The 24,175-nt window shown below is 37.4% G+C and overlaps 1 protein-coding gene across 5 annotated transcripts in view; it reads right to left on the bottom strand.

Moving 5' to 3' along the window:
* Positions 1-24,175, bottom strand: part of LOC107224304 (neurexin-1) — a 90,363-nt gene that overhangs the window by 54,267 nt on the left and 11,921 nt on the right. For 3 of the 5 annotated variants that reach the window (XM_046744951.1, XM_046744952.1, XM_046744955.1), the window contains exons 2-4: positions 22,303-22,356; positions 4,654-4,801; positions 3,523-3,582 (exon numbers count right to left, since the gene is read on the bottom strand). In XM_046744951.1, coding sequence (XP_046600907.1) covers positions 3,523-3,582; positions 4,654-4,801; positions 22,303-22,356 — 262 coding nt within the window. The remainder of the gene's footprint in view (positions 1-3,522; positions 3,583-4,653; positions 4,802-22,302; positions 22,357-24,175) is intronic. The other 2 variants (XM_046744953.1, XM_046744954.1) reach the window with 2 other exon arrangements.

Raw genomic sequence — 24,175 nt, 5'->3', positions numbered from 1 at the left:
TAATTAATTATCTTAGGGGCAAAATGGCTCACAATAATTAGATACTACCTGTGAGGTTACAAGTTTCCCACCGACTTCAGGCAAGTGGTGTCAAAAATTTCGGCTAATTTCATTTCTCAACTTTGAAGATAATTTTTTACGATACAAAAGCTGCGCCTACGAGAGCTGCGTCTGTTGCTCGGTAGATTTCTTCCTTTCCGACCGAGTCACTCGGTGCGATTTCATAATTTTCTCATTGCATTGACTCTCGACGCATTCTAGAACCACCGAACTTTACTTCATACGATTGGACTCAAAGTTCGGCTTGGGTGCTCATTTACAGGAATTTAAGTCAATTTTTTGATCATACGGTATGTGTTTAAAAAATTTTAGATGCTTTAGATACGCGCATCTTACCTCTCTTAGAGAGTAAAATTGCCTCGTTAGATCCTCATTTAAATGAATCAGGGTGATGCACCGACAAATTGTTTAAGGAAAAAATGGATACGGGTCCATTGAGAGGAGGGATGAAACTTTTCAAAAATGCAAACGACAGAAAATCAATTTTTTCTATCGTAAATTCCCCTTTAAAGCCGTCGTTTTAATTTTAACTTGCCTTACGTGACCCTATTTACGTGTCATGCGCGGATCCGACTGCACGTCGGATACGTAAATTGGTTCAAAAGGATTCATCCCTCTCCTTTTATCCAGAAGAATAATGCATCCTGGACTTGTTTCTCCGATGCTGCATCAGCGAACGAAGAGAAATCCTTAAGGATGTATTGGCTACACATTTCCAACCAAAAGCGAGTCCTTTGGGATAAGATTAGTAAGGGAAAATAATAAACCGCAATAAAGATGATAATAAAATTTGCCGAGTTTTTTTGACGCGTTAAGGAAAACGAAAAAAATAAAATAGGCACTGCTAAATATAAATATTAAGAGCTCATCTTCGGCTGAGATATTGTTTTTGAGATGCTCTGACAAAATTTTGACGAACGTTTGAGAAAAAAAAATAATTTCTCTTTGCACACCATAATGCAAACGAAGTTCGATCTACGCAACTTTGAATAAAGCAAACCCCGGTTGAATTAAATAACCGATTATCAACACATAAATTCCGTAATATTATGTAAGTACTTTTCCAGCCATCTATTTCAAGCTGTACACGTAACGTATACCTACCCCCTTAAATTTACGAAAATAACACAAACATGTTTACTTTGAATATATATGAATGTTCAATAATTCAACGCTTGTATTATAATACACGACGTCGGATATGACAAAGACCTCAAAGAACTTCCCTTCTTTCCTAAAGCCTTCGGTAAATTTGCGGAGAGCGTCCGGTGCAGGTAAAAGGATACGACAAATTCAATGCTTCAGCTTCACGATCTCTAAAGAAAACTGTTTTACCTTTCTCCTCGGAATTTCTTCCACATACATATGAAAATACGAATTCACGCTTAAACGGCATCTCGTCTTTCTTTTTTATGCCTTCTTTTTTCTTTTATACCAGTTTCGCATCTTTTTCGTCATTCTACCCATGTGCAAAATGTTGACGACAAAAGGCGCGTTGTTTGTGCCGCAGGTTGAATATTGATGACTTAACGATATCGAATGAAATATAGATTTCGAAAATACGGTGCCAGCCGAGCGTGACACGCGATATTCTCCGTTTTCATATCGCAATTTTTTTTTCTTTTTTTTTTCCCTCTCATTATAAAGCGACGACTTTCAGTGTTTTAAAAATATCCCGAGTACCTATACTACAAACGAAACGATGCGAAAGTACAATGCTCGTAATTGTGTCGTGCGAATTGAATCAATAAAAATCCTTTCAAAATCCACTCGCTCGTCAAGTTCATTCATGCCGTTGGAAATCGGCCGTCTGATGGATTGCTTTATGCTTTCAAGAATTCCATCCACTTCGCGAATAAAAAACAAGAAATTTTGATGCAATTTTTTGATTAAAGACAAAGAAAAAAAAAAAAAACTACCAACTTGAACAAATGTCGGTTTTGTTCTCCAAGTGACGTCACGTTCAAAATATATTTTACTCGGTTTATATATTTTTTTTTTTAATCAACTTGGATTCTTGTTTCATGTCCCAAAGGATCGAGAATCCAATTTGAAAACCTACGAAGTCTGGTTATTTCAAGCGCGGATTTCATTTCGGTTAGAAATTATGATCCTAGTTTAAAAACTCGTAATATCTTATCTACTTCTATCGTAACCAGTTTCATCTAGAAAGATTTGCAAGTTTGCATATTTCTGGAAGGTCGGAACGGCTAAACTCGACTGCCTCGAGCCAAAAGTTTGACAATTTGGAAAGCGTCTCGCGTCCTTTCAGCGCAAAACTCTGCCCATCGCATAATGTATTTTATGCATATATATATTTATAAAATATCTCACCTATAGCGAAGCGGTTTACCCTGCGGAGAAATTAATAATTTTCATGCATATGATTTATAATCCGTAAGTTGGAGAGTTTTCAGTTTGCTGTGATAAACCAAAAGTCTGATACGAGGCTCGGATCGTTATTCTATAATTTTATTCGCGGATTATACACCCTTCGTGTAAAAAGACGGACAAAAATTGAAAAAAAAAAAAAAAATCTCGCGTCGTTTATTTCATACCTTGATAGCGGTATAACCCGAGTTACTTGCATTACCATTAATCAAAAACGAGGAGGATCGTTTAATTCAAAATTAACACGTGCCGTTGTCAAAACGTTAAACACCCAAAATGGGAAGGGATAAAAATCCCTGCATATAACGATCGTATTCATTACTTTCAAGAGTTCGGACAAACGAACTGAGATGACAAATGATCGTTAGACTGGGTTTTTTTTTTATCGCCGTCTAGGTTATTTTAAAAGCCCGAAAGACTTTGTTTCGATGTAATTTAATGCGTACGATAATTGTTTAATTGCACGATTAATTAACAACTTCTGCAAGAAATTATAATGAAAATTAACTCGTATAATTTACAATGATGATGTATTTATTTCTTCGGTTTCGTGTATATATATATATATATATATACCATATATTGTGTTTTTGAATTTATCTTCAAGGGAAATAGTTGAGCGGTCAGAAGTCCTGAATGTATACTTTCAAAAGCTAGCCAACTGCCTGCACGAATTACCTGCGTTTTAGATAATTTTCAAACTTTCCAAAAAGTTCACCATTCAATATTGACAGATTATTTTACACATTGAACTCAATTATTCATTTGTGTGCTCGTGTTTCCAACGAAGAATAATTTTGTTCTTAACTATTTTAAGACTTGATAATCTAGCATGGATTGAAAATTATCTAGATGATATTTAGGTGGTAGAAAAAAAATTATCCAGATAATACGAGTATTTTTATGGTAAATTTGAAAAATTTTTCACCATCAGTAAATTGAATCCAAACTAGCAGGTGATTCATGGTTGAAACAAAATATGATCATTATGTACAGACTTAAACAGCGAGATGATTGATAAGCTCGATAAATAATTACGGGAACTTAAGGGGACTTAAGTTTCAAACTCACTGTAATCCCACTCCCAGAATTCGTCAGTGCCAGCTGTCGGTAGCACAGTGCTCCATGCCTCTGGACACACCATAGAAAAAAAAAAAGAAATAATAATGTAAGAAACAAAATCGTCTTCGTTGCAGTCATTAATCTAATTATAATTAGATATCGATCTTTACGGTAAAACGTTTCTTTCAGGTTTCAGAAGGTAATCCAATTGTACGTGTTTGTTGATGGCAAGGTATGAATGAAAAAAAAATAAACAAATAAGTAAAAAACACTCAGGTATAGATAAATTACTCGGGACTGATTCTCAGGCATCGAAACGCGTTCATCGATCTCGGTGATAAGAAATGATCCCATACGAACACTGAGAGAAATTTTTGGTTCCGGTTACCGCTCAGTCCTTGACTATTTTACATTTTTTACCACGATCGAAAAATATATTTCTGGGTAGAAAATTTTTCACGTTAATAAATCTTTCACGTATTTCAATTTCCATGCCAAAATTTTTTCTCACCACTAACGAACAAGTAAGTTCTTTGCCATCGAAGAAATACTTATCTCGCTGAAAAAGCAAAATGTTCACGTTGCTTAGGTGAACTCGAAGAAAGTCTAAAGCGCGAAACACTTCGAGGTTCAAGTATCCCGAAATCTTTTTTCTTCGATTCCGTTAGCGTTTCACCATCGTTACCTCCCACGCTTACGAGACTATAACCTAAACTTACAGCAATGTCAAACCCTAATCTCATAACCTTGCGAACGAACCTGAGTCGTATAATTTTTCCGTATATATATATTTTTCCCTGCGGTTATATCACACACGTAACGCAGAAAATAATACGTTAGATGAAAAGATTTTCCGGCAATGTGACGTATAATTTTCCAGAAATAATTTACGTAACACATCAAGTTAAGTGTAGGTGTACGTATCCTTTCATTACGTTGCTTCCTTCGCACGTTTCACGTGCTCGAATATCACAGAATCCCATGTGACCACATGGAACGAAATTCTGTAAATGCCTGGATTTTGTCCGTACTATTCTTTATCACACATATTAAACTTACAACCGCAATACTGGTCCACGGAACTTCAACGACTCGGAACGATGGCGATTTATACTACGGCTCAAAAAGCATGGGGCTCACCTTTTTCGCAGTAGACACCCTCGTAGTCTCCTGTCCGACACTCGCAGATCGGTCCGCTGTCCGTTGAAATACAAATCCCACCGTGTTGACACGGATCGTGAACCTCGCACGCGTCCGTTACGTTCGTCACGATCATGCTCCGCAAGCTCTGTAACATAACATATTCATTTGGATCAATTTTCCACCCCGTGAGCAAACGCGATATCGATAATGCGATGACGCAATTTGGAAAAAGAAAGAATCAATCTCAACGGTAGATAAATTCAGTGTTTCCGAATAGTTTCATTGATGAACATTTTTTATTTATAGTCCACCTTTACACACGGAAATTATTCAATTTTTCTGAGGGGTTGATAAATACTGAAATCTGATTTACGCTTTTTCGTCAATCTTGTAAAGTTTCTCGAGTACTATTGAAATATTCGAAATCTGCTGAAATATTTTGTAGTCTATGAAATATCTCTTGAAATCATCTGGCTGAAGTCTCTTAAAATGAACTGAAATCCTTTGAAACCATTGAAAATCTTTTGAAATCCTTAGAAGTCTTCTGGAGTCTCTTGAAATCTTCTCAAATCTTCTAAAATCATTAGAAATCTCTTGGAAATCACTTGCAATCCTTAAAGATCCTCAGAAAACTATTTCAATCAGTTTCAAACTATTTGCAATCTCTTGAAATTTTTTTGAAGTCCTTTAAGATCTTTGAAATCCGTCTAAATCTTTCAAAATCCACTGAAATTATTTGAAAATCTTTTGTGATCCGTCGAAATCTTCGAAATATTTGTAACCATCCGAAATCTGTTGTAAACTTTTGAAACGTCTTGAAATCTTCTGAAATCTTTAGAAACCTTTGTAATCTTGAAACCAGACGTAAATTAAATCCACGAGTGATAAACTCTTCGGATTCTTCTGCTGTTGTTGAATTCAGTGACTGTTACTTACAAGTAACAACGTTTCTTCGAATTAATACTCGTTGTATACTCTGCGATCGCAATGAGGAGCGGGGGGGGGGAAGGGGAGGGGGATGTTTTACACGCGAGCTTTCGTGTTGCTCAGGGCTGCACAGAGATCGGCTTAACGTCGTCGCGTCGGGCTGAAACCTTTTGTTTGGAAAACTTTGAAAATTAGTGTCAGGTGGTTAACTCTACTTGAAAACTTGACGTAAGACCGGTTTACGATAAAAGTTTACCATGGAGAAATTGTCGGACAAATAATGCGCCAAGCAACCGTGTTCTACTACAATTCCCTTGTATAACCAACATACGTAGGTATGATAACAATAAATATAACTGTAATACGAAATGCAGAACGTCGTGAAAAAGAAGAAATTTATTCAAAGTTAAATTGAAAATTTGCCTCCCTACGTAAAATTCGCGGAGAATTGCACATCCCGGTAATACTTTCAACGACTATTGTTCTTTTCCACCCATCATGAAAGTGAACCCCGGCGACCCAAGAAAGGGGCGTGCAAATCAGCAGACCTTGGCTGGTGTAGCATGTAGAATGTGTAAATCTGCCCCTGGGCACCCTCCGACTGTCTAAAGTACAAAGCGCATGGAATGCCTTGTACTTCAGACCTTACTGCAAATTGCGGAAGGGTGAGAAAGTTCGTTAGATTCCAAAACGACCCGAGTAGAGCGGAAGGGAGGAATAGCTCAGGCTGACGTTTAGGCTGATCGAACTAGCGTGCTTTCCCTCTGCCGCTCTGCTTTACCCGGGGCGCATTCTGCTTTACCCGCGGTACGCTTCGACTTACAGTCGGTGCCAGCCGCTGAGAAAAACGACGAGGCAAGCGGAAGTTCAAACTACCGAAGTGAACAGCTCTCGTCCATGTAATTGTGATAGATCTCCAAGTGACTCTCGCTTTTATGAATTACGTTGTATAAGAACTCTTTTTCTCTGAGTTTTTCTTCTCCTTTTGTGGACACTTAGCTGTGTCGGCAAAGAAGATTGGCTCTCAGATAAGCAAACGTGACTGAAATACCGGCATGGTTTACCTCGCGTTGGACTCTATCGCTGTTCTCTGATAATCTTTATTTGGGTACTTCAACGTTTTTTTAATCCAGTCAATTTTACTGTACAGATCAGACGGACGCAGGAAACGATTTGTACGCGCATACATCGAATAATATATTCAGAGTGCTGATTGCTCGATAATAAACTCTTGATAAATGATAGCATATCGTATTTTCTGTTATTCCAATATTCTAAACGTGGGATTTGCATCACTTTCAGGGCAAGATGATCATCAGTCATTTTGACAAATGAGCTGCGGTTCTTGCAACAATCAGCCGGTCTATTTTTAGTCAATGTACGTAGGTTTGTTAGGAGTTGTTAGAATTCAGGTTTTCGCAGAATCGATGCATGCGATAATATTATCCAACATGTGATCATTCATGCCGCGGTATAACTCGAGGCGAATTTACAGGGATATAAGAACACGCAGTCTGCTCGATCCTAATCTAATCAACGCGTGTTTTATTTTGACAATTTAATGATAATTCTAGAACGGCGCTAATTAAAAGGCGGGAGGAAGGGAGGAGTTCCTAATTGGCTGCGAAAATTGTGGACGTGTAGAGACGGGGGCGTTTTCAGGGAGCTGGTTAGGATTGTTTGCCCGTAAGGATGGGATGGGATGAAATGGGATGGGATGGGATGGAATGGGTGGGATCGTGGAAACGCCAAGAACCGGGACAAGAAAGTCCTGTATAGCTGGGAGTGGTTTAAGAGAAACTGCGAACTGGAGCTGGATGAACTCGACGTAGAAACGAGGCTCGCAAACCTTTCATTGTTAATTAAATCGTTAAGACAGCGATTCTTGGAAAACGGCATTGCAACTGAGTGCAGACACGCAAAGAGTCGCCAGCTCTCTTCAATGAGAGTTCGAACTCTGTAAGACCGTGTGGATTAATTGCGATTGAATGACCGTTTCTTACTTCTTCCTTTCTTTCTTTCTTTCACTCGGAGAACTTTACGATGATTGGTGAATGTTTAACTTCGTACTAACTCTACTGTAACAACGAGAGATTAAAGCTCTGTTCGAAACTGAAATCGGACTGTGCTGTTGCAAAAATTTCACTTCGACGCGATGCATAATTTACATCTACCCAGTTCCCTGAATTCGCTACGAGGAAAATTTCTTCAGTACTTGACCCTGTTTCTTTTTCCAGACTTTTACCCAGCGAAAAAATGAACCTACGACTCGTTTCACCTTTTGGACTGAATTTGATATTTCAAACACTGTCCATAATTGCTGTAACCTTACAAGAAGACTTCAGCATTCACGATGTGATAAAATTATTCCCTGTACCCAAAGATTCAATTATTGACACTGCATTTATCCGTTGTTCATTCAACTGTTTTTAGATGGTATACGGAAAGCAAGTTTATGGTGGAGATCACTATGAAAACCCTTGTACCTTCAACCAGATGATTTTTATAGATATCCGAGATAACTTTCCAGGTGAGTTAGCGGGAAAGGAAATGATGAATAAACCAAAACCGTAAAGAAAATCGTGATCCCTGAAGTATAACATATATATATATATATATATATATATATTACGCACATACAGATAAAGTATCACAGATAAACGGAGGAGGATGGCCAGTTAAAAAATCCTTTGATTTCAGGATCACGCGTGAGACGAAGCAGAATGATAGAGATAAGAACTCAATGGCGGTTCGAGCACTCGAGTGACTTTCTATGTGTATAACGTAAAGGGTAACGCATGTTATCCACTTCCAGCACCTTTTTTTCTGATCAAGCGAAAACAACTCTATCAGAAATAATATATTACAGTCTGTCTTTGCGATATCGTTTGGATGATTTCTAGTATTACACATTTCGCGGTTGAAAATTTTTCGTAACGACAATCGAGACCCGTTTACTCCAGAGTGGTGGAAGTACTGGTCTGTTTGTTTTCATCAAGAAAATAAGAAATGTGCTCGTTTAGTTTACGAGTGATTGAGGGAGTCTTTAAGACCGGAAACTGAAATCGTACCGTCATGAAATTATCGTCACGTCGAAATTGTTCAATTTTTAGCTTAATCGATGACAAGGGTAACCCAAATGCGATCAGACACGTCATGAAAAACGGTGTTCATATCTGACACAAGTTTTTTAAGTCGCAAATAAAATCGGTGCAGCTTAAGCCCGAGAAAGCACTAATCATACACCGCATGTTTGTAAGCCCGAAAAGTTGTAGTTCCAGTTGAAAAAAGTTTCACCAGTTCGTTAAAACAGCGTGAAAACTAGTTTCGTCATCCAGCCTCGGATTCCAGAGAGTGCAGAAATATCTGCACATGACAACTCGTGCACGGTTTGTCAAATTTTATTTTCATCTATTTCGACCGAACGATTCGACAAAAATTTGTTGGACTTTTGCAACGGTTCAACCGTAAAAATTAAGGATGATCATCTATTGAAAGGTACAAAACAAATCGATGGTCCCTCAACTTGTACTCGATATTCACATTGTGGTATTCCATGGGTTGGTCTATCGATGGTGTTCCAAACCCTTCAAATAAATTCGCACACCTTGGAAGATGGGCGAAGTCGATGGTGAAGAAAAAATGCTTGGACAATTTTTCGTCGAGAGTGTAAGAAGTGGTCCACCTCTTTCTAGATTTGCCTCAAGGTCACGTTGACAGCATGGCATGCCGTAGCGTGACGTGACGTGACTGTAGAGCCCCCACTTCGAGCTTCCTCTACGGTTTCCCCTATGCCCCCATTTCCCCTACCACCCCTGGCACACCCTTTCCATCCGCCATATTGATCGAGGTCTCCCCCGCAACCCTCTTCGCCGCCTCGCCTGGCGGCCGTTTCTCCGCGATGTTGCCACGTCTCTTGTCTTTATTCTAGTTGTCTTCGTTTTTTTTTTTTTTTTTTGTTCTTTTTTTTTTCGTTTTTTTTTTCTTTCTCTTCCCCCCTTTAAACCACTTCTCAACTTCCTTGAATGCACTTTTGCCTTTCAGGGCTCGATTGACCCTCTAGACGAGCATTCCTTGGAATATAAATGAATCTGCAATCCCACTTCAGAGAAACCAACAGACGCGCCGTTGTTACATTGAAAAGGCTATTTCTTTTTATACGAATTAACCACTCGTTATACGCTTCCAAAGTGACGGTCTTGCAGGGTCGGACTAGTCGGAAGGCGAATCTGCAATTCACTCGTCGAGCATGGGGTAATTGACCAGCAGGACAATGTGGACCACGGAAGGGTTCATGTCTGAACTTGGAAGTTGTGAAACCCGGCAAATTACGTAACGACAGACTTTTCTCTCCGCATATTGACGACAATTATATATACCGGCCAATATACTGGATGATTTGAACACCGGACGAGCGTTTCGAAACCGGATTAGTACCGGCAAATCCTCGAAGTCAATCTCGACGATGAGTCTGATGAGGATGTTGATAAGGAGAAGAGCTTATTCGGAGATAACGTGAACCCAACTCTGCCTGACGAGTCTCGATTTTCTAGCTCCTGCACGTATCGCTGCGTTACGAAAGAGATGGGCAAGGATGGTATATAAGGAACCTGGATTTCGACCCAGCATCCATTTTATACAAGAGCCACTGGGCGCAGGACGCGATCGACGTAACTTCCAAGTAGTTACTGGTGGAAAGACGTTCTCCGTTCGTTTCGTCGGTCAGGTTTCTTTCACGCGAATGGAATCCTATTCGGCGCGTTGCTTATCCGAGGTGAAAGGATTGTGAAGTGCATCCTTTGACGTCAGGATCTCTTCAAAAATCATGGTGATCGGTACTCCTGGTCCCAGGTTGATATGGTCGACTTATAGGGTCGTTTGATGACGAAAGCCTGGCGGTTTTACTTTATGAAGACCCGAATGGTACTGCGGGGACAATTGCTGACAGTTACAAACGGGTTGATAACAGGTGCGCCGTATTCCAAATTCGCCGGAAACCGGAATTACGGCTTGAACTTTGGTTTCACCTCAACACAAGCTCAGACTCGCGGTATACGCTCCGAAAATCCCCCTCCCCCCACATCCCTAGACATGGTCAGCGACCCCAAACTGCTGACTTCCGGTTGGACTGGCTCACTCCCAAAGCTTTCAAAGCTTTCCGAAGCTCTGCTTCGCTGATATATTTTCCCTTATCTTTGTCTTCGCATATGCGGGCGAATATTCATTTTTTCACCGCTGAGCGAAGTGTCTTGTAGAATTTACAAAACGTTTGACAAGTAAGTTTCGCAAGAAACTTGGATTGTAACGTAAATTGAAAATTAATGGATATTTCAGTTTCGCGAACGCTCATTGGTGCATTAATTTTATCTCTGTCTGGCAAGCATTCATAATCAGGCTTTCTTCGGGCTTGAAGACGAAAAATCGTACAAGCTAGACTAGCAAAAAAAAAACAAATGAACAAAAAAATATGCAACAGTTTCCGAGTGAAAAATATTAGAGCCTCGATCGATTTCCGAGTTTTTCAGATAATGTTCTAATTTGACGTGAACGAAAAATTGCACCGTTGTCAAAAAATGATTGAGAAAAGAAGAAGAAAAAAAGAAAGCAAAAAGCAGAAAGTTATGTAATTTCGTTTGCGGAAATAGGGCGCGACGAAATTGGCATCGATATGTCATCGGTGAAAAGGTGCGGTTTTATCAAAGAAGATGATATAAAACTTCCGTCCGTAAGTCGCGACTGACAACGAAAAATTTTTTCCCGCTGCCCTACCTTTACAAATCCTGACTTACGTCCGTGCTGTAACCTTGCAATTTCTCAGGATAAAAAATACCCGACTTCGCTGCCTATATTATGCATGGCTACCGGCTATATGAGTGTATAGGTGAGGTTATTCCGGTGAAATCCGTTCGCTCGATCTTGAAAACCGACCGTCGCTTATTTTGGAAAAAAAAAAATTCTCACACCAATGTCTGATCCGATCATTTGGAAACCGCAATTGACGGTATAATTTTGTTGTAGGTGATAATTTCTCTCTTCAAATTACTGCAAATATCATTTTTCTCGATCAGTCCGAATCGTTGTAACGTCTCTTCATTTTCTTTTTTTTGTTTTTTTTTTTATTTTCTAAAAAATCTTACACCCCGGCACGTGATATTGTAAAACTTTGTTTATTTGATTTGCGAGGAAATTGTCGATGTGAACGAATTTCTACGTGTCGAAACTTTCACCACCTTCCCCACACACGCATTGCTTTCGTGTGCGACGATTCGGCGGAGAGGCGAGGTTAAAAAAAAAAAAAAAAAAGAAAGAACAGTGAAACAAGAAAGTTGGACAATAAAAGAGGACAAACATAAAAAAAAATTTGTCAAAAATACAGAAAAATTTATTGGTCGTTTTTGAAACTTTTTTTTGTTTCTCTTCTCACGTAGCCCTTCGAAAAGTTAGTTTTTAGCCTCAAACAGTGCCGCGTGAAACCGAAACTCGGTGGTAAAATTTTATATGGTGACTCGTCCGGTTTGAATTTTTCAAACACTGTAATCGAAATATTTCGAGAACTATACAAATTGGGAAGCTGTTCTTGATTTCATTTTGTAGATAGTCAAATTTTCTATGAAAAAAACGGTCAAGACTACTATACACCTAAATGTTCATCTTGTGTTCGATACGAATGTTTAAAGTTGAGTGGATCGAATGAATGAATGAAGATGTTTGTTACTTTGTAAATTTTTATCTCACTCGTGTTCTAAGCTGATACAAATAACGTCACATAGTAGTGACAACATTTTTTTTAGAAATACATTCGATTATCTACAAAATGAAACCAAGAACAGATTCCTAATTTCTATACTTTTCGAGATATTTCAGTCAGAGTGTTTGAAAAATTTCATCTTTTAAAATTTTGCTACCTAATTTTGGTTTTAAGAGGCTTTGTTTGAGTATAAAAACTATCTTTTCAAGGGGCATGTAAGAAAAAAAAAAAGAACCACCCAAGCTACTTAAAATTACGCTGAAAAAGTTAAAACATTTTCTAAACAAATTAAAGTGGATAAAGAGCACGGTTTTTTCTACGTCAAAATTGTTGTTGATATAACGGCACATTGAGAAGAATTTCATTTGTTACAGTAACTAGAAAAATTCGGTAAAACAGGTATCGTTAAAAAAACTGATTGAATATTGTTGGAATTACGAAAAACGAGGTACGCGTAAACATTTTGCGCTATCGTCGATCCTTTTTTGGTAATTGCAACGCAAAATCAGTTTCCGAGGTTTACTCTACTTTTTTAGTTAAACAAGGTTTTAACGTCAATTTATTCTTGCACGAGCATTAAATTTTCGCAACGGTTGCAAGAAAATCTAGCAACAGTGATCGTAACGAGAAAGAATAGTAACGGATACCAGAGTTTCCGGTAACGGCTAGAAAACTAATTTTCATTTTCTACCTGGAAGTATATTTTGTCGATCGTGGTAAAAAATGAAAATATTCAAGGACCGAGCGGTAACCGTAACTAAAAATTTCTCTCAGTGTAGTTTGAAACGCGTTATAGACAGGAAAACGAAGGAGATTCTGTTTTCAATTGATTTATGCCGGATGTCGCATGAGAGTCGAACGCCTGCGGCGATGCGAATACGAAGAGACGCAGCAGCGCGGAGATGAGGAGCTGATCGACGTCGTCCTTCACCGTAATTGGGATTTCTCCGGACGGTCTCGGGTTAAGCCAACGCTCAGGTCACCCAGGATATCGTCGAGGCAGATAATAAAAATTGCAATTTCGCGATAAGAATCCGAAATGGAAAAAACTAAAAAAAAAAAAAAAATCGCAATTCACGATGAAAATGAAAATCGATGTATCGAAAAAAAAATATGTATATGCAGTTTTTCACGTTACAAGATCGAAATCTGTGTAAGAAAAAGTGAAATTGTGTGTACGGTGAATAAATTTTTTGTGTAATTTCATTTTCTACGAATTCTTCTCGTGATATGTGTTTTTTTTTTCGTCTCTTCCCCGCGTGGTTTTTGTCTTGATCATTAAGGATGCTGCTTTCATTATGTGTATAATTTTATTAAACTATCACACGAACAACCGTGCTTTAAGGTTTAAATTCCAAGAAACCTAATCGACGTGCGAAGCCGTCATTTTACATTTAGTTCGAGATCCGAATATATAAAGAATTGCAGTTCGGGTTGGTCAAGAACGACTAGAGTCTAGATAGTAAATTTAGAACGGTCATAGAAAGTGCCGATCGTTAACAGACTCGCAAGGCTGTTCGATCCTGTACTAAATTCTGATTTGTCCGTAATAACGTCGGACAAAATTGATCCGGTCTCTCCCTCGTTTTTTCCTCCCAGCAATCGTCTCGCCTCGAAGCTTTCCTCAGCGTCAGGTCAACCCTGTCGAACCGAAACGTCGCATCGTCGTTACAATGTCCAACACATCGGCATTCTGACAATAAGCTAAAGCTTTTGCGCGCTCGATACTTCGAGCGTTCCTATATTTAAAGTCGTGTAGTTTGCATATGGGTCTCTCTCTCTCTCTCTCTCTCTCTCTCTCTCTGTCTTGCTGGTTCAACTCGACCTATTCGTGGATTCGACCAATCACGTTTTTTTTCCTTCTCCTCTCTTTTATTTCCCGTTGTTTTTTACATGCGGTACCCGCTAGTCGAGATAACTTCACCTCGGGTGATTTATTTCGCATGCTTCTTTTTGGTTTTTTCTTTTTCTTCTTTTTCCTTGGTATTCCTGCATGCGGGAGGAAATTTTTACAACTCTTACTACGTACGTATGATTTGGGAATTCTCGTATTTCTACGGAGAAAAAAATTTTCGTACACTGACAATGAGAGACATTTTTATTTCCGATTACCGCTCGGTTCTTGACTATTTTCATTTTTTACCACGATCGAAAAATACAGTTCCGGGTAGAAAATGATGATCAGTTTTCTAGCCGTTACCGGAAAGTCTAGTATCCGTTACTATTCTTTCTCATTACGATCACTGCTGCTAGATTTTCTTGCAACCGTTGCGAAAATTTAATGCTCGTGCAAGAATAAATTGACGGTAAAGCCTTGTTCAACTAAAAAAGTAGAATAAACCTCAGAAGCTGATTTTGCGTTGCAATAACCAAAAAAGGATCGACGATAGCGCAAAATGTTTACGCGTACCTCGTTTTTCGTAATTCCAACAATATATAAACAGTTTTTTTAACGATACCTGCTTTACTCAATTTTTCTAGTTACTGTAGCAAATGAAATTTTTCTCAGTGGTACGTTTACACTTGAACGAAAATTTTTCAACGTATTTTCACCCGTTTCAAACTCATAGCCAAAAATCTGTGTCGACATTTTCAGTTACCACGTATTTCATATACATTTTTTGTATATTTAGAGAAGTTTGAAAACATATTTCGTTGCAGTTTTTCGCTATTTCTGATAGTATACTAAAATGTTTTCAATACTCGAGAGTAATCATTTCGATATAATGTAATTTATTGTTGTTAGAAATAAATTGATAGAAAAAAATCGTAAAAATTGAAGGAATAATTCATTTCCAAGAAAGTTGCTCCTCCACGTGTACACAGGTTTTAAATAGGTTATGAGTTTTTGGCTCGCTGATTGCGAAACTGAAATGGGATTTTGAAAATTGAAGACGGCGGATCCGATATGGTCGAAGAAAATTTCAAATTCGATTGAATCCGGTGAAAAAACTTTGTCCAAGGGATTTTGGGGTCACCTTTTGGGTTTCACGATCTTGTTATAAAAGTTAACTCGGCACAATGACGTGTGACTCAAAGGGTAAAACTATTTTTGTTTTCTTGTATTAGGTTCGATTTTATCTCAAGGATTTTATCTCTAAAAGGATAGTAATTAAAAACAAAATGTATCCAGGATTATTGAATTAATCTTCTGTGGCGTCAATTTTGGGATTATAATATTACACTTTAGCTTGCACGCCAAGTTAACACAATTTTGTGGGTAATTGAAAGTACCGTATGTAGCCATAATGTAACCATCGGACGCTCGTTAAGTGCTCGGAATTCTCTTGGGGGCGAAAGTCGCATGGACGTGTAATAACAAATGGCCTTCCCAAAATCGTTGTGTAATTAAGCCGATAATAGATCGAAGTTAATAAAACCGTATAAATAACTTCACGACTAATTTACATCACGTCCTACTTTCAATATCACGATTTTCAACTGTAACGCGTAACAATTCGAGTTCCATAAACGATCGTAATTCGTGTGATTCGTGTGATGGAATAACTTAAAAGATCAAAACTCCGAAACAAGTACCTTAGAATTTCCAAACGGTGGGTAAGGAAAAAAAAAAAAAAAAAATTCAAACTTATTCCTCCATTTTATAATAATACCTCAGAGTTCCGGATTTTTTATTTTTTATTTCGACATTTTTGTTCGTTCTTTTTCCCATTTTACAGCTTTTCCTGCGCAGAGGTAAAATAAATAGAAAAAAGGGTAAAACCAATTGAAAATAAAAACAAAAAATTGACTCGTCTCTCATTTTATTTCTTCCTATTCGACACGGGGTGTAAAGAATTGCTTTCTTGCAGGCTAAAATAGGGGATGGAATAACACGGAGCCTATTATGCGGAGATTCAATAATTTGCATGAGTTCTACGTTCCTATCCGCAATTTCTACGAATTTCAACCTTATACGATGGATCTTATTACTCGTAATGAATTATTCATGGGTAAATGATACATATACATACATACATGAATTATATACCGGGGTGCTCTTTTATTTAAATGCCGCAAAAAAATAACCAATTCAAAATGCGGGGATATGAGAAATCGTGGATCTTCTTCTGACTCCGGGGAAGAAAAACAAAAAGCTAAAGAAATATATATCACGTATATTGTGCTCAGATTTTTCAAAAGAATACCAAAAATCAGTGAGAAATTGTTCAGGTAGGTCAACAATTGCTTGCATAATTGTTCAAGATTTATTCATTCGTTCACAGACTGTTAAATAACTTCGATTAATTTCGATTAGAAATCGCGATCACAAAAATGACCGATTTGACCTGCAGATTTTGGGGTACACGAAGAGTTTTTCTAATCAAATACAGAGCGGTGTCGGAATTAAATATTTTTTACATCAGACGACAGATGAAAATAAAAAATTCATCATTGGACTTGAAATCTTTTCAACACTACGATATTATTTGCATAAGAACTCTCCTGAACGATTACACTGATTGTGAGAAAAATTTCATTTGTTACAGCAACTAGAAAAATTGAGTAAAACAGGTATCGTTGAAAAAACTAAGCACTCAGCGGTAACCGGAAATAAAAATTTCTCTCGGTGTGAGAAAAATTCAATTACGGGATGTAAAAGCGATCGAAATTTACGATTAAAAAATTGTTCCGTCACGTATATCAACCGACGATCGCAGCTGCGACCGAATGGCGCATAATCGCTAAATATATATTCGCAGAAATTTTCGCTGGTAGTTTGCTCGACTGGTTCAGGCGGTATGTCAATGGCATTTTGATAGTGCCACGGTGCACGGGTCGAGAGGCCGAATGGTAATGGCCTGACGTCGTGGCTTTGAGGTACGTCAGGCATGCCTCGGCATGGCATATCTTAGCTTTGGAGGGTGTGTAATGCTCTCGGATTTTCGCACTCGCGGTGGAAGCTCAAGGCTGAAATTCACCTCGAGTATGCAAGCCGGATGAGAAAAAACTGCTTCAAGAAATCCACACCGGTGAACGTTTGAAAATGAACGAGTTCCTTCTCGTCTGGGAGATTGCGGTTTAATGAAAGAAAATACAAAAGGAAAAAAGAAACACGAGTAAAACAATATCAAACAAGGTTCACTTTGTACATTTACTTTACTTTGTCTTGTGTGTGTGTGTGAATATTTTCTTATGTTTTTATATCTGTCCATTTTTATTTTTTTCAGTATCTACCTCTTCGAACAGGCCCAAAAGGTTATTCGAAGTTTTCGCGCGAAAAGAGTGACGATACGTCGATCTTTGCGAAGAATTAAAAAATGAGAACGAGTTCTACGACGAACAGAATTGTTGGACATTGAAAAGTGTTTAGGCACTTGTTTTTTTATTGTTTTTTTTTTTTTAATATTGTTAAGCGTTTAAGAACCTCCCCACGGTGAACATCAAGTAACGCTAATGCCGGCGGTTCTTAAACGCTTAGCAATTCTTAATAAACAATGCAAACGAGCGCCTAAGCAATTTTCAATGTCGAACAATTCCGTTCATCGTAGAACTCGTTCTCATTTTTAAATTCTTCGCAAAGATTGACGAATCTTCACTCTTTTCGCGAGTGAACTTCGGAATAACGTTTTGGGCCTGTTCGAAGACGAAAACCGAAAAAAAATGACTAAGAGTAAAGCTTACTGACTTTTCAATGAAAAATAAGAAATAGCAATAAAAAATGAGAGGTTCCGTTTGAAGAATAAAAGTTGGGCTTCAATGGGCCCAGCAGAGTCCCCGGACCCAAAAACTGGAATGCTCGTTCGACGTCCACTTTCATATCCAACAATTTTTGTCCGAAAAATTCTTCGATTCAATGCTTACAATTATTTTTCGATACATTCGAGCATGTTTTCAAAAACCTAATACTCTGTACATCGTACACCAACTTTTTTCACAGTCAAGTAAAACTTGAATTCTCGATATTTATTAGAACACGGTAAAAATATTAAAGATTTTTATCTACGTATATATAATATAAATAAAGAAAATAAATTGAAACTTCAATTAACTCTTCAAGATCACTTGGCGTCAATTGAAGAATTCTCATCGTCTCTCATATATACGCCGGGCGAATATAAATCGGTGAAAAAAATTTCAAGGGAAAAAAAAGTTACCGGCAGTGATATCTAGAGGTACGCATACATATATATATATATATGTATATACATCCCTAATAATATAGGTATGACTGTATAATATCGAAGGAGGAAATAAATGAGCGAGCCTTGGCCTTTCAGTTTTTCATTCCCTTCCGCGGTTTCCGTTAAACAGAGCAATCCCTTTCCTAATTTCAAGATATATACTCTCGAGACTTTTAATCGGGGATATAGATCCATACTCATAGACTACAAATATATATATATATAGCTATGTATATTATCGGCCCAGCCCTTCCGAAATCGCCAGGATGAATATTCCCGGATTCATAAAGCTCACTTATCCACGGTCCAGTGATTCATATCACCGGTAGACGTTCAGCTGCGGGGATATATATCGCCTTCCAACTCGGAGGATCCTATTTTCTTCATCTAAGATTACGAATAGAAGAAGATACCTTATTCTCTCAGCCGTTCTCCCTTTTCCGCTTTTCTGATCTCCCCAAAAAACAATAAAGATTACACGGTTACGCTCTGTGTGTGTGTGTGTGTATATATATATATATATTTACTTCTACTCTTATTCTCTCTCTCCGTAAATTGAGGGACTTGGTAATTCCGAATCCTTCGATCTTCGACCCGTTTCGTATATTCGACTCGTAAGATTAGACGCGTAATTAAAAATTGTGGATCCGAGATAAATGAGCGGTTTCTGTAAAATTGTAGGGTAAATTTTGAATCGTTTGTTAAATCAATTTTTTTATTCTTTTTATTTTTTATAATTTTAAATATTTCAAACGTGAATAAACACTCACTGAGAGAAATTTTTATTTCCGGTTACCGCTCGGTCCTTAACTATTTTCATTTTTTACCGCGATCGACAAAATATACTTCTAGGTAGAAAATGAAAATTAGTTTTCTAACCGTTACCCCTAAATTTTTCTCAGTACCGAGAACGTTTTTACCGCCTTTAGCCAATGTTCCAGAATTAAATGAATCGTTTCATTCATACATTTTGCAGTATATTTTATGTCAATACAGAGTTACATTGATCTTGAAAAATTTCACTGACGGTACTACTTTTCAAAAAAGTAGAAACTAGACGTAAAAATAGGAAAAAATAATTCCCGTGATAATAGCGTGAACGAAAAATCAAATCGCACAGCGTTGAATGTATACAGCATATATCAATCATTCTTAAAATTACCTAGAATAAAAGTCTTCATTAATTCTCGGACGAGAGAAATGTGTTTTTATTTGCGTTCGCGACATTTCAGGACATTTTTCTATCTTTCCGCTTCCAACTCGCCAGCAGCCAACGACGAATGGATGACTGAGCTGCTTTTGTTTATTCATACTTGCGATTTAATTAAAAGGTAACGCCCAGCAGGGTCGTTAACGATTTTTTATTTATTTTTAATTTCTATGCATGCGATGTTATAATAATAATAATAATAATAATAATAAAAAGTACGACGACAACAATAAACGATCCGACTGAGTTAGAATCCACATGCCATGCATGAAATTTCACCAATCTTTCGGAAATATTTTCACCTTCGAGTAGAAAAAAAAAATTTCAAACGTCATTTTTTTTTTTACGCTCGAATAGGAAATTCGATTAAAACTAAACGAGAGTTTTATCGTGAAAAGTTGAAAATTTAGCGGTAACGGTGTGTTTGAAATTTTACTAATTAATTCCTGCAGCAGCAGTTGAAATTCGCAAAAGCTGGGCTTTCGGATCGATTACAAAGTTGCCTTAATGAGAAACAAATAATTGGCTGCAGCCTCGGTACCAGCTGTTCCTACCAATCCCCCGAGTCTGCGGTTGAACACGAAATTTTACCAAAATTTTTACCAATTTTTCGTGAACGTGAAAATCGCAAATTTATTGCATCAAAATCTTAGTGGCCAAAAAGTTTTACCAAGGAAAAAAAAAGGCTTTTTACTGCTTCACGACAATTCTTTCATTCGTAAACTGAAACGATTATTCGTAAAATTTATTGAAAGAAAATGAGAAAGATAAACAAAATAAATAAAAAATGTTTTTGGTTATCGGAGATTTTGAAGAGAGATAAAAGAAAATATATATTCCACATTTCCGTATCCGAAATGCAAAAACGTTATTAACGAATGGCAACGAAAAGGAAAAATACTTTTTCATTGTCAATTAAATCGAACGAATCCATCACTTTTTCGTGCCAGGTTACGGCGGCGTTAAAATCACAGATTTCTTGTCAAGTAAAGCTCGAACTGTATTCAAGAATTTATTCAACGCCGCGTTCGAAATATTTTCTATAGATATAATATTTCTCTCAGAATATCCGCAACTTTCGCATATTTTCAGGCAGTTACCGGAGAGAGAGAGAAAGGAGAGAAATTCTCTGAAATATGAAATGTCGTATTCGCCTTGATATTCGAGACACTATTACGAAATAATTTTAAAACGTGATATCCGGATGAATGATGAAACGAAATATTTCATTTTATAAAAATCTATACTTTAACAGTTGCTTTTTTTGGTATTTATAGCGAAGGAACGAATGAGAAAAATCGTTAATGTGGAGAACGAACGCAAATTTGAATCCTTAGATCGAGTCGCGCCAGCGTCTTAAGAAGCCAAAGCACCTCAATCTTAGACCATCGATTGATTTGATTTAATTACCTCAATGAGACGTGAAGCAGACACTGGAAACTAGGCGTAAAAACTCTTTTAAAGAGGTTCGTTGGAGAAAAATTTACGAGATATAATCGTACATTGGATATTTATCAAATTATTATACATATTCGTAAGCTCCAAATATTTTTTTTCAACATACGACCATTGAAAATAGTGGAATTATAAACAAAGATTCAGATTTCGGTGCTTCGCTTGAACTCATTTGAAAATCGTTTAAAATCTAGCGAATTTGTTCGATTTGACTTTAGGATTCCTCGTTTTTTTACAAGATACTATTTTTATACAATTTCACTTAAACAACGTTCCTTTTTTCATGCTGGCACCGTTGAATATCTAATTTTACAACATTGCACCGATACCAATTCTAATAAACGAATGAAAATATTAAATTTCACTACAGAAATATAAATAAGCTCTGTTTCGCTAATCTTGTAAAATATTATTGTCTTCTGAATGAAACCAGCCGTCGTAAAGTGAAATTACCCGCATATGACAAACTTTTAACAATCTTGAAACGACACAAAACAAAACATCATTATCTACGCTCTTATTTGAAATTCCAGTATTTTACAGCGAATTGATAACTACTCAAAGTGCAATTATTTTGCATTAAAATTAGTAAAAAGTGTTATTTTTCAGCCAAACAACCTCTTCAAGATTTAAGGGACACCTCGGTGAAATTCTGAAAAATTTTTTTCGTCAGCCAGAAATATAAACTCACAATAATTACGCTCCGTAAGACGAGTGGTTTTCAATTCGAATTTTCACGAACCCTTCTCACGATTACCGAACAGTTGAAGTGTTGAAGAATTACCTATTCAGACAAAACCACAAATCCATCGACCATTGGTTTCGGCCATCTAATGCTGGCGGTAATTCTATTTACTATTCAGCCTCTTCAATACTACAGTTACGTTTCTGGGTGTGTTTGTGTGTGGGTGTAACACTGGACTCTGGTTAGTCTCTTGCGAACTAATTTCCCTGCGGCACCGACCTTTTCGCCTAATTAGTACTATAAACACTCGCGGTTCGCGGGGCCAGACACTTTTTTCAAAAACTAGAATCACCTGAGAGGACAGAATCTGCAGCAGTCTCGTGCCAAAAGGAAATTAATCAGTACATGATAAACCCGGCGTTCCCTTAATCTGAGGGGGAAAAAGAAATTTGGCAAACTTGGAAAAAATCTATATGTGAAAACTTCTGACACTTACCCTCGGAGGTTTTCGTTTACTGCTGATGCTCTCTACGCACGGATATCCTGTACACTGAAATCAAAATAACACTTTTTTTTATCGTACGGTATAATATATTTAGCCAAAAATGAAAGATTCGGGATTTTTACAAGCAAATGCCGCGGTATATTGGGTTGCCTATGTCCGAGGGGAACAAATATCGGTAAAACAGTAATTTACCGAGTCATAATTACTTTAGTCGAGTCACGTCTGACAGTAACGACATCTTATCTCAGAATTTTTAAAACGCTATTCAGGTTTGAGCAGGTTTTTTGTTTTTTTTCAACTAAAATCCGAGGTGAAGTATTGCTGAACCAAATTCTGAGATGCGACGTTGTTGCTATCAGCTGACGATATAATCACTCGAACGTGACTCCGTAACGCGATCACCGAATGCGTCAACTTAAGTTACACGGGCAGATTTAATTCACAGCGAGCTTAAACGCGCTACATACCGATAAATCGGTGGATCTGTCTTACCGATATTTGTTTCCCTGAGTGGTCGGCAACCCAACACGTTGCGTAATTTTCTTGGAAACACCCGGTATTGCTACGAGGTTAAAAAAATTCTAAAAAAGCGACGTTTTATTTTTGGTTGCTTTTTATCAGCTCTTCGGTGTTGTCTGGGATGTTAATTAATTAGTCAAATTATACTCCGACGGTCAGAGTACGGCCCGATGTTTGCAAGATAATATTTATGACCGCTGCATGTTTTGGAAATTTTCGCCGTGGACTTTTTGGAGCATTTCATAGGATTTCGCGTGGTTCACACGGTCGTCATGGCAACCTTCGTGAAATCTTTTACCCGTTGGCGTTGGCGATACCTTTTATGATAGAGAGAGACACGCTAATGAGGGTCGAGTCTTATAATCCTCGTGTAATCTCGTTGTCTAGGTTACTAGGAGGGTTTGAGTAATAAAGAGCACAAAAAAAAAAAAAACAATAAAACAAAATACAAAAACAATTACGCAGCGATTTGCGGGATGAAAATACCGAAAAGTTGTCTTTTTCACCATTCGATTTTTGTCTTTTCAACAGAATTTCGTCCGTTCGTTATCGAAATTCGATTTTTTGGTGAAACGAGAATAAAAATATGATTGTTAAAAAATGAGCACATCAAGTGATTCCAATGAAAAACATGTACAAACAAAACTCGATTTAGATAATTTATAATAAGACGAACCAGAATCGTATTTTACAATTGATTCTTGTATTAGCATTTGCTGAAATTCACTCACTTATTTTTTTAGCACATAATATGTTTCGATGAGAGATGAGAGAATTCGGTTTTTGTAAATTTCGCACGGCTTATGCAGACACAGAAGTACGCATCCTGCAATTGAAAACTGCCACCTTGACTTTGATACTTCTGTAACTTTTATAGGTAGACCTATACTCGATTCTCTTGGCGTTACTTTCGCACGTAGGTACGTACTTGTCGGCAACTTTTGAGGCACTTTAAGAAGCGTCGAGAATTCTACGGATGACTATGATAACGATGTAAAAACGTTGAATGGTGAAAGTAACCGTGCACTTTGATCTTGAAATTATAACGCTTATGAACTGAACTTTACCCGCTGCATACATGAAAGACGAGGTGAAACCGATGAGAAAAATTTCTACGATTCAAACATGAATGAGTACACTTGTTGAGAAAAATTGTTCAACATTATTGGAATTTTATTATATGTTTCATGTTTTATTTCATGTTTTTTTTTACCCTGGATTAATATGATCAAAACTGATTATACGATTATAAATTGAGGAGATAAAAAATCACGAGACTCAAAACGTTCGGATTTCGTCAAAATATCGCGACTGAAACAGCACGTTTGTATCAGCTGCGGTATCA

Source organism: Neodiprion lecontei, chromosome 7 (genome assembly GCF_021901455.1).
Source record: "Neodiprion lecontei isolate iyNeoLeco1 chromosome 7, iyNeoLeco1.1, whole genome shotgun sequence".
NCBI classification, from domain to species: domain Eukaryota; kingdom Metazoa; phylum Arthropoda; class Insecta; order Hymenoptera; family Diprionidae; genus Neodiprion; species Neodiprion lecontei.
This window is presented reverse-complemented; position numbering and strand designations above follow the sequence as displayed.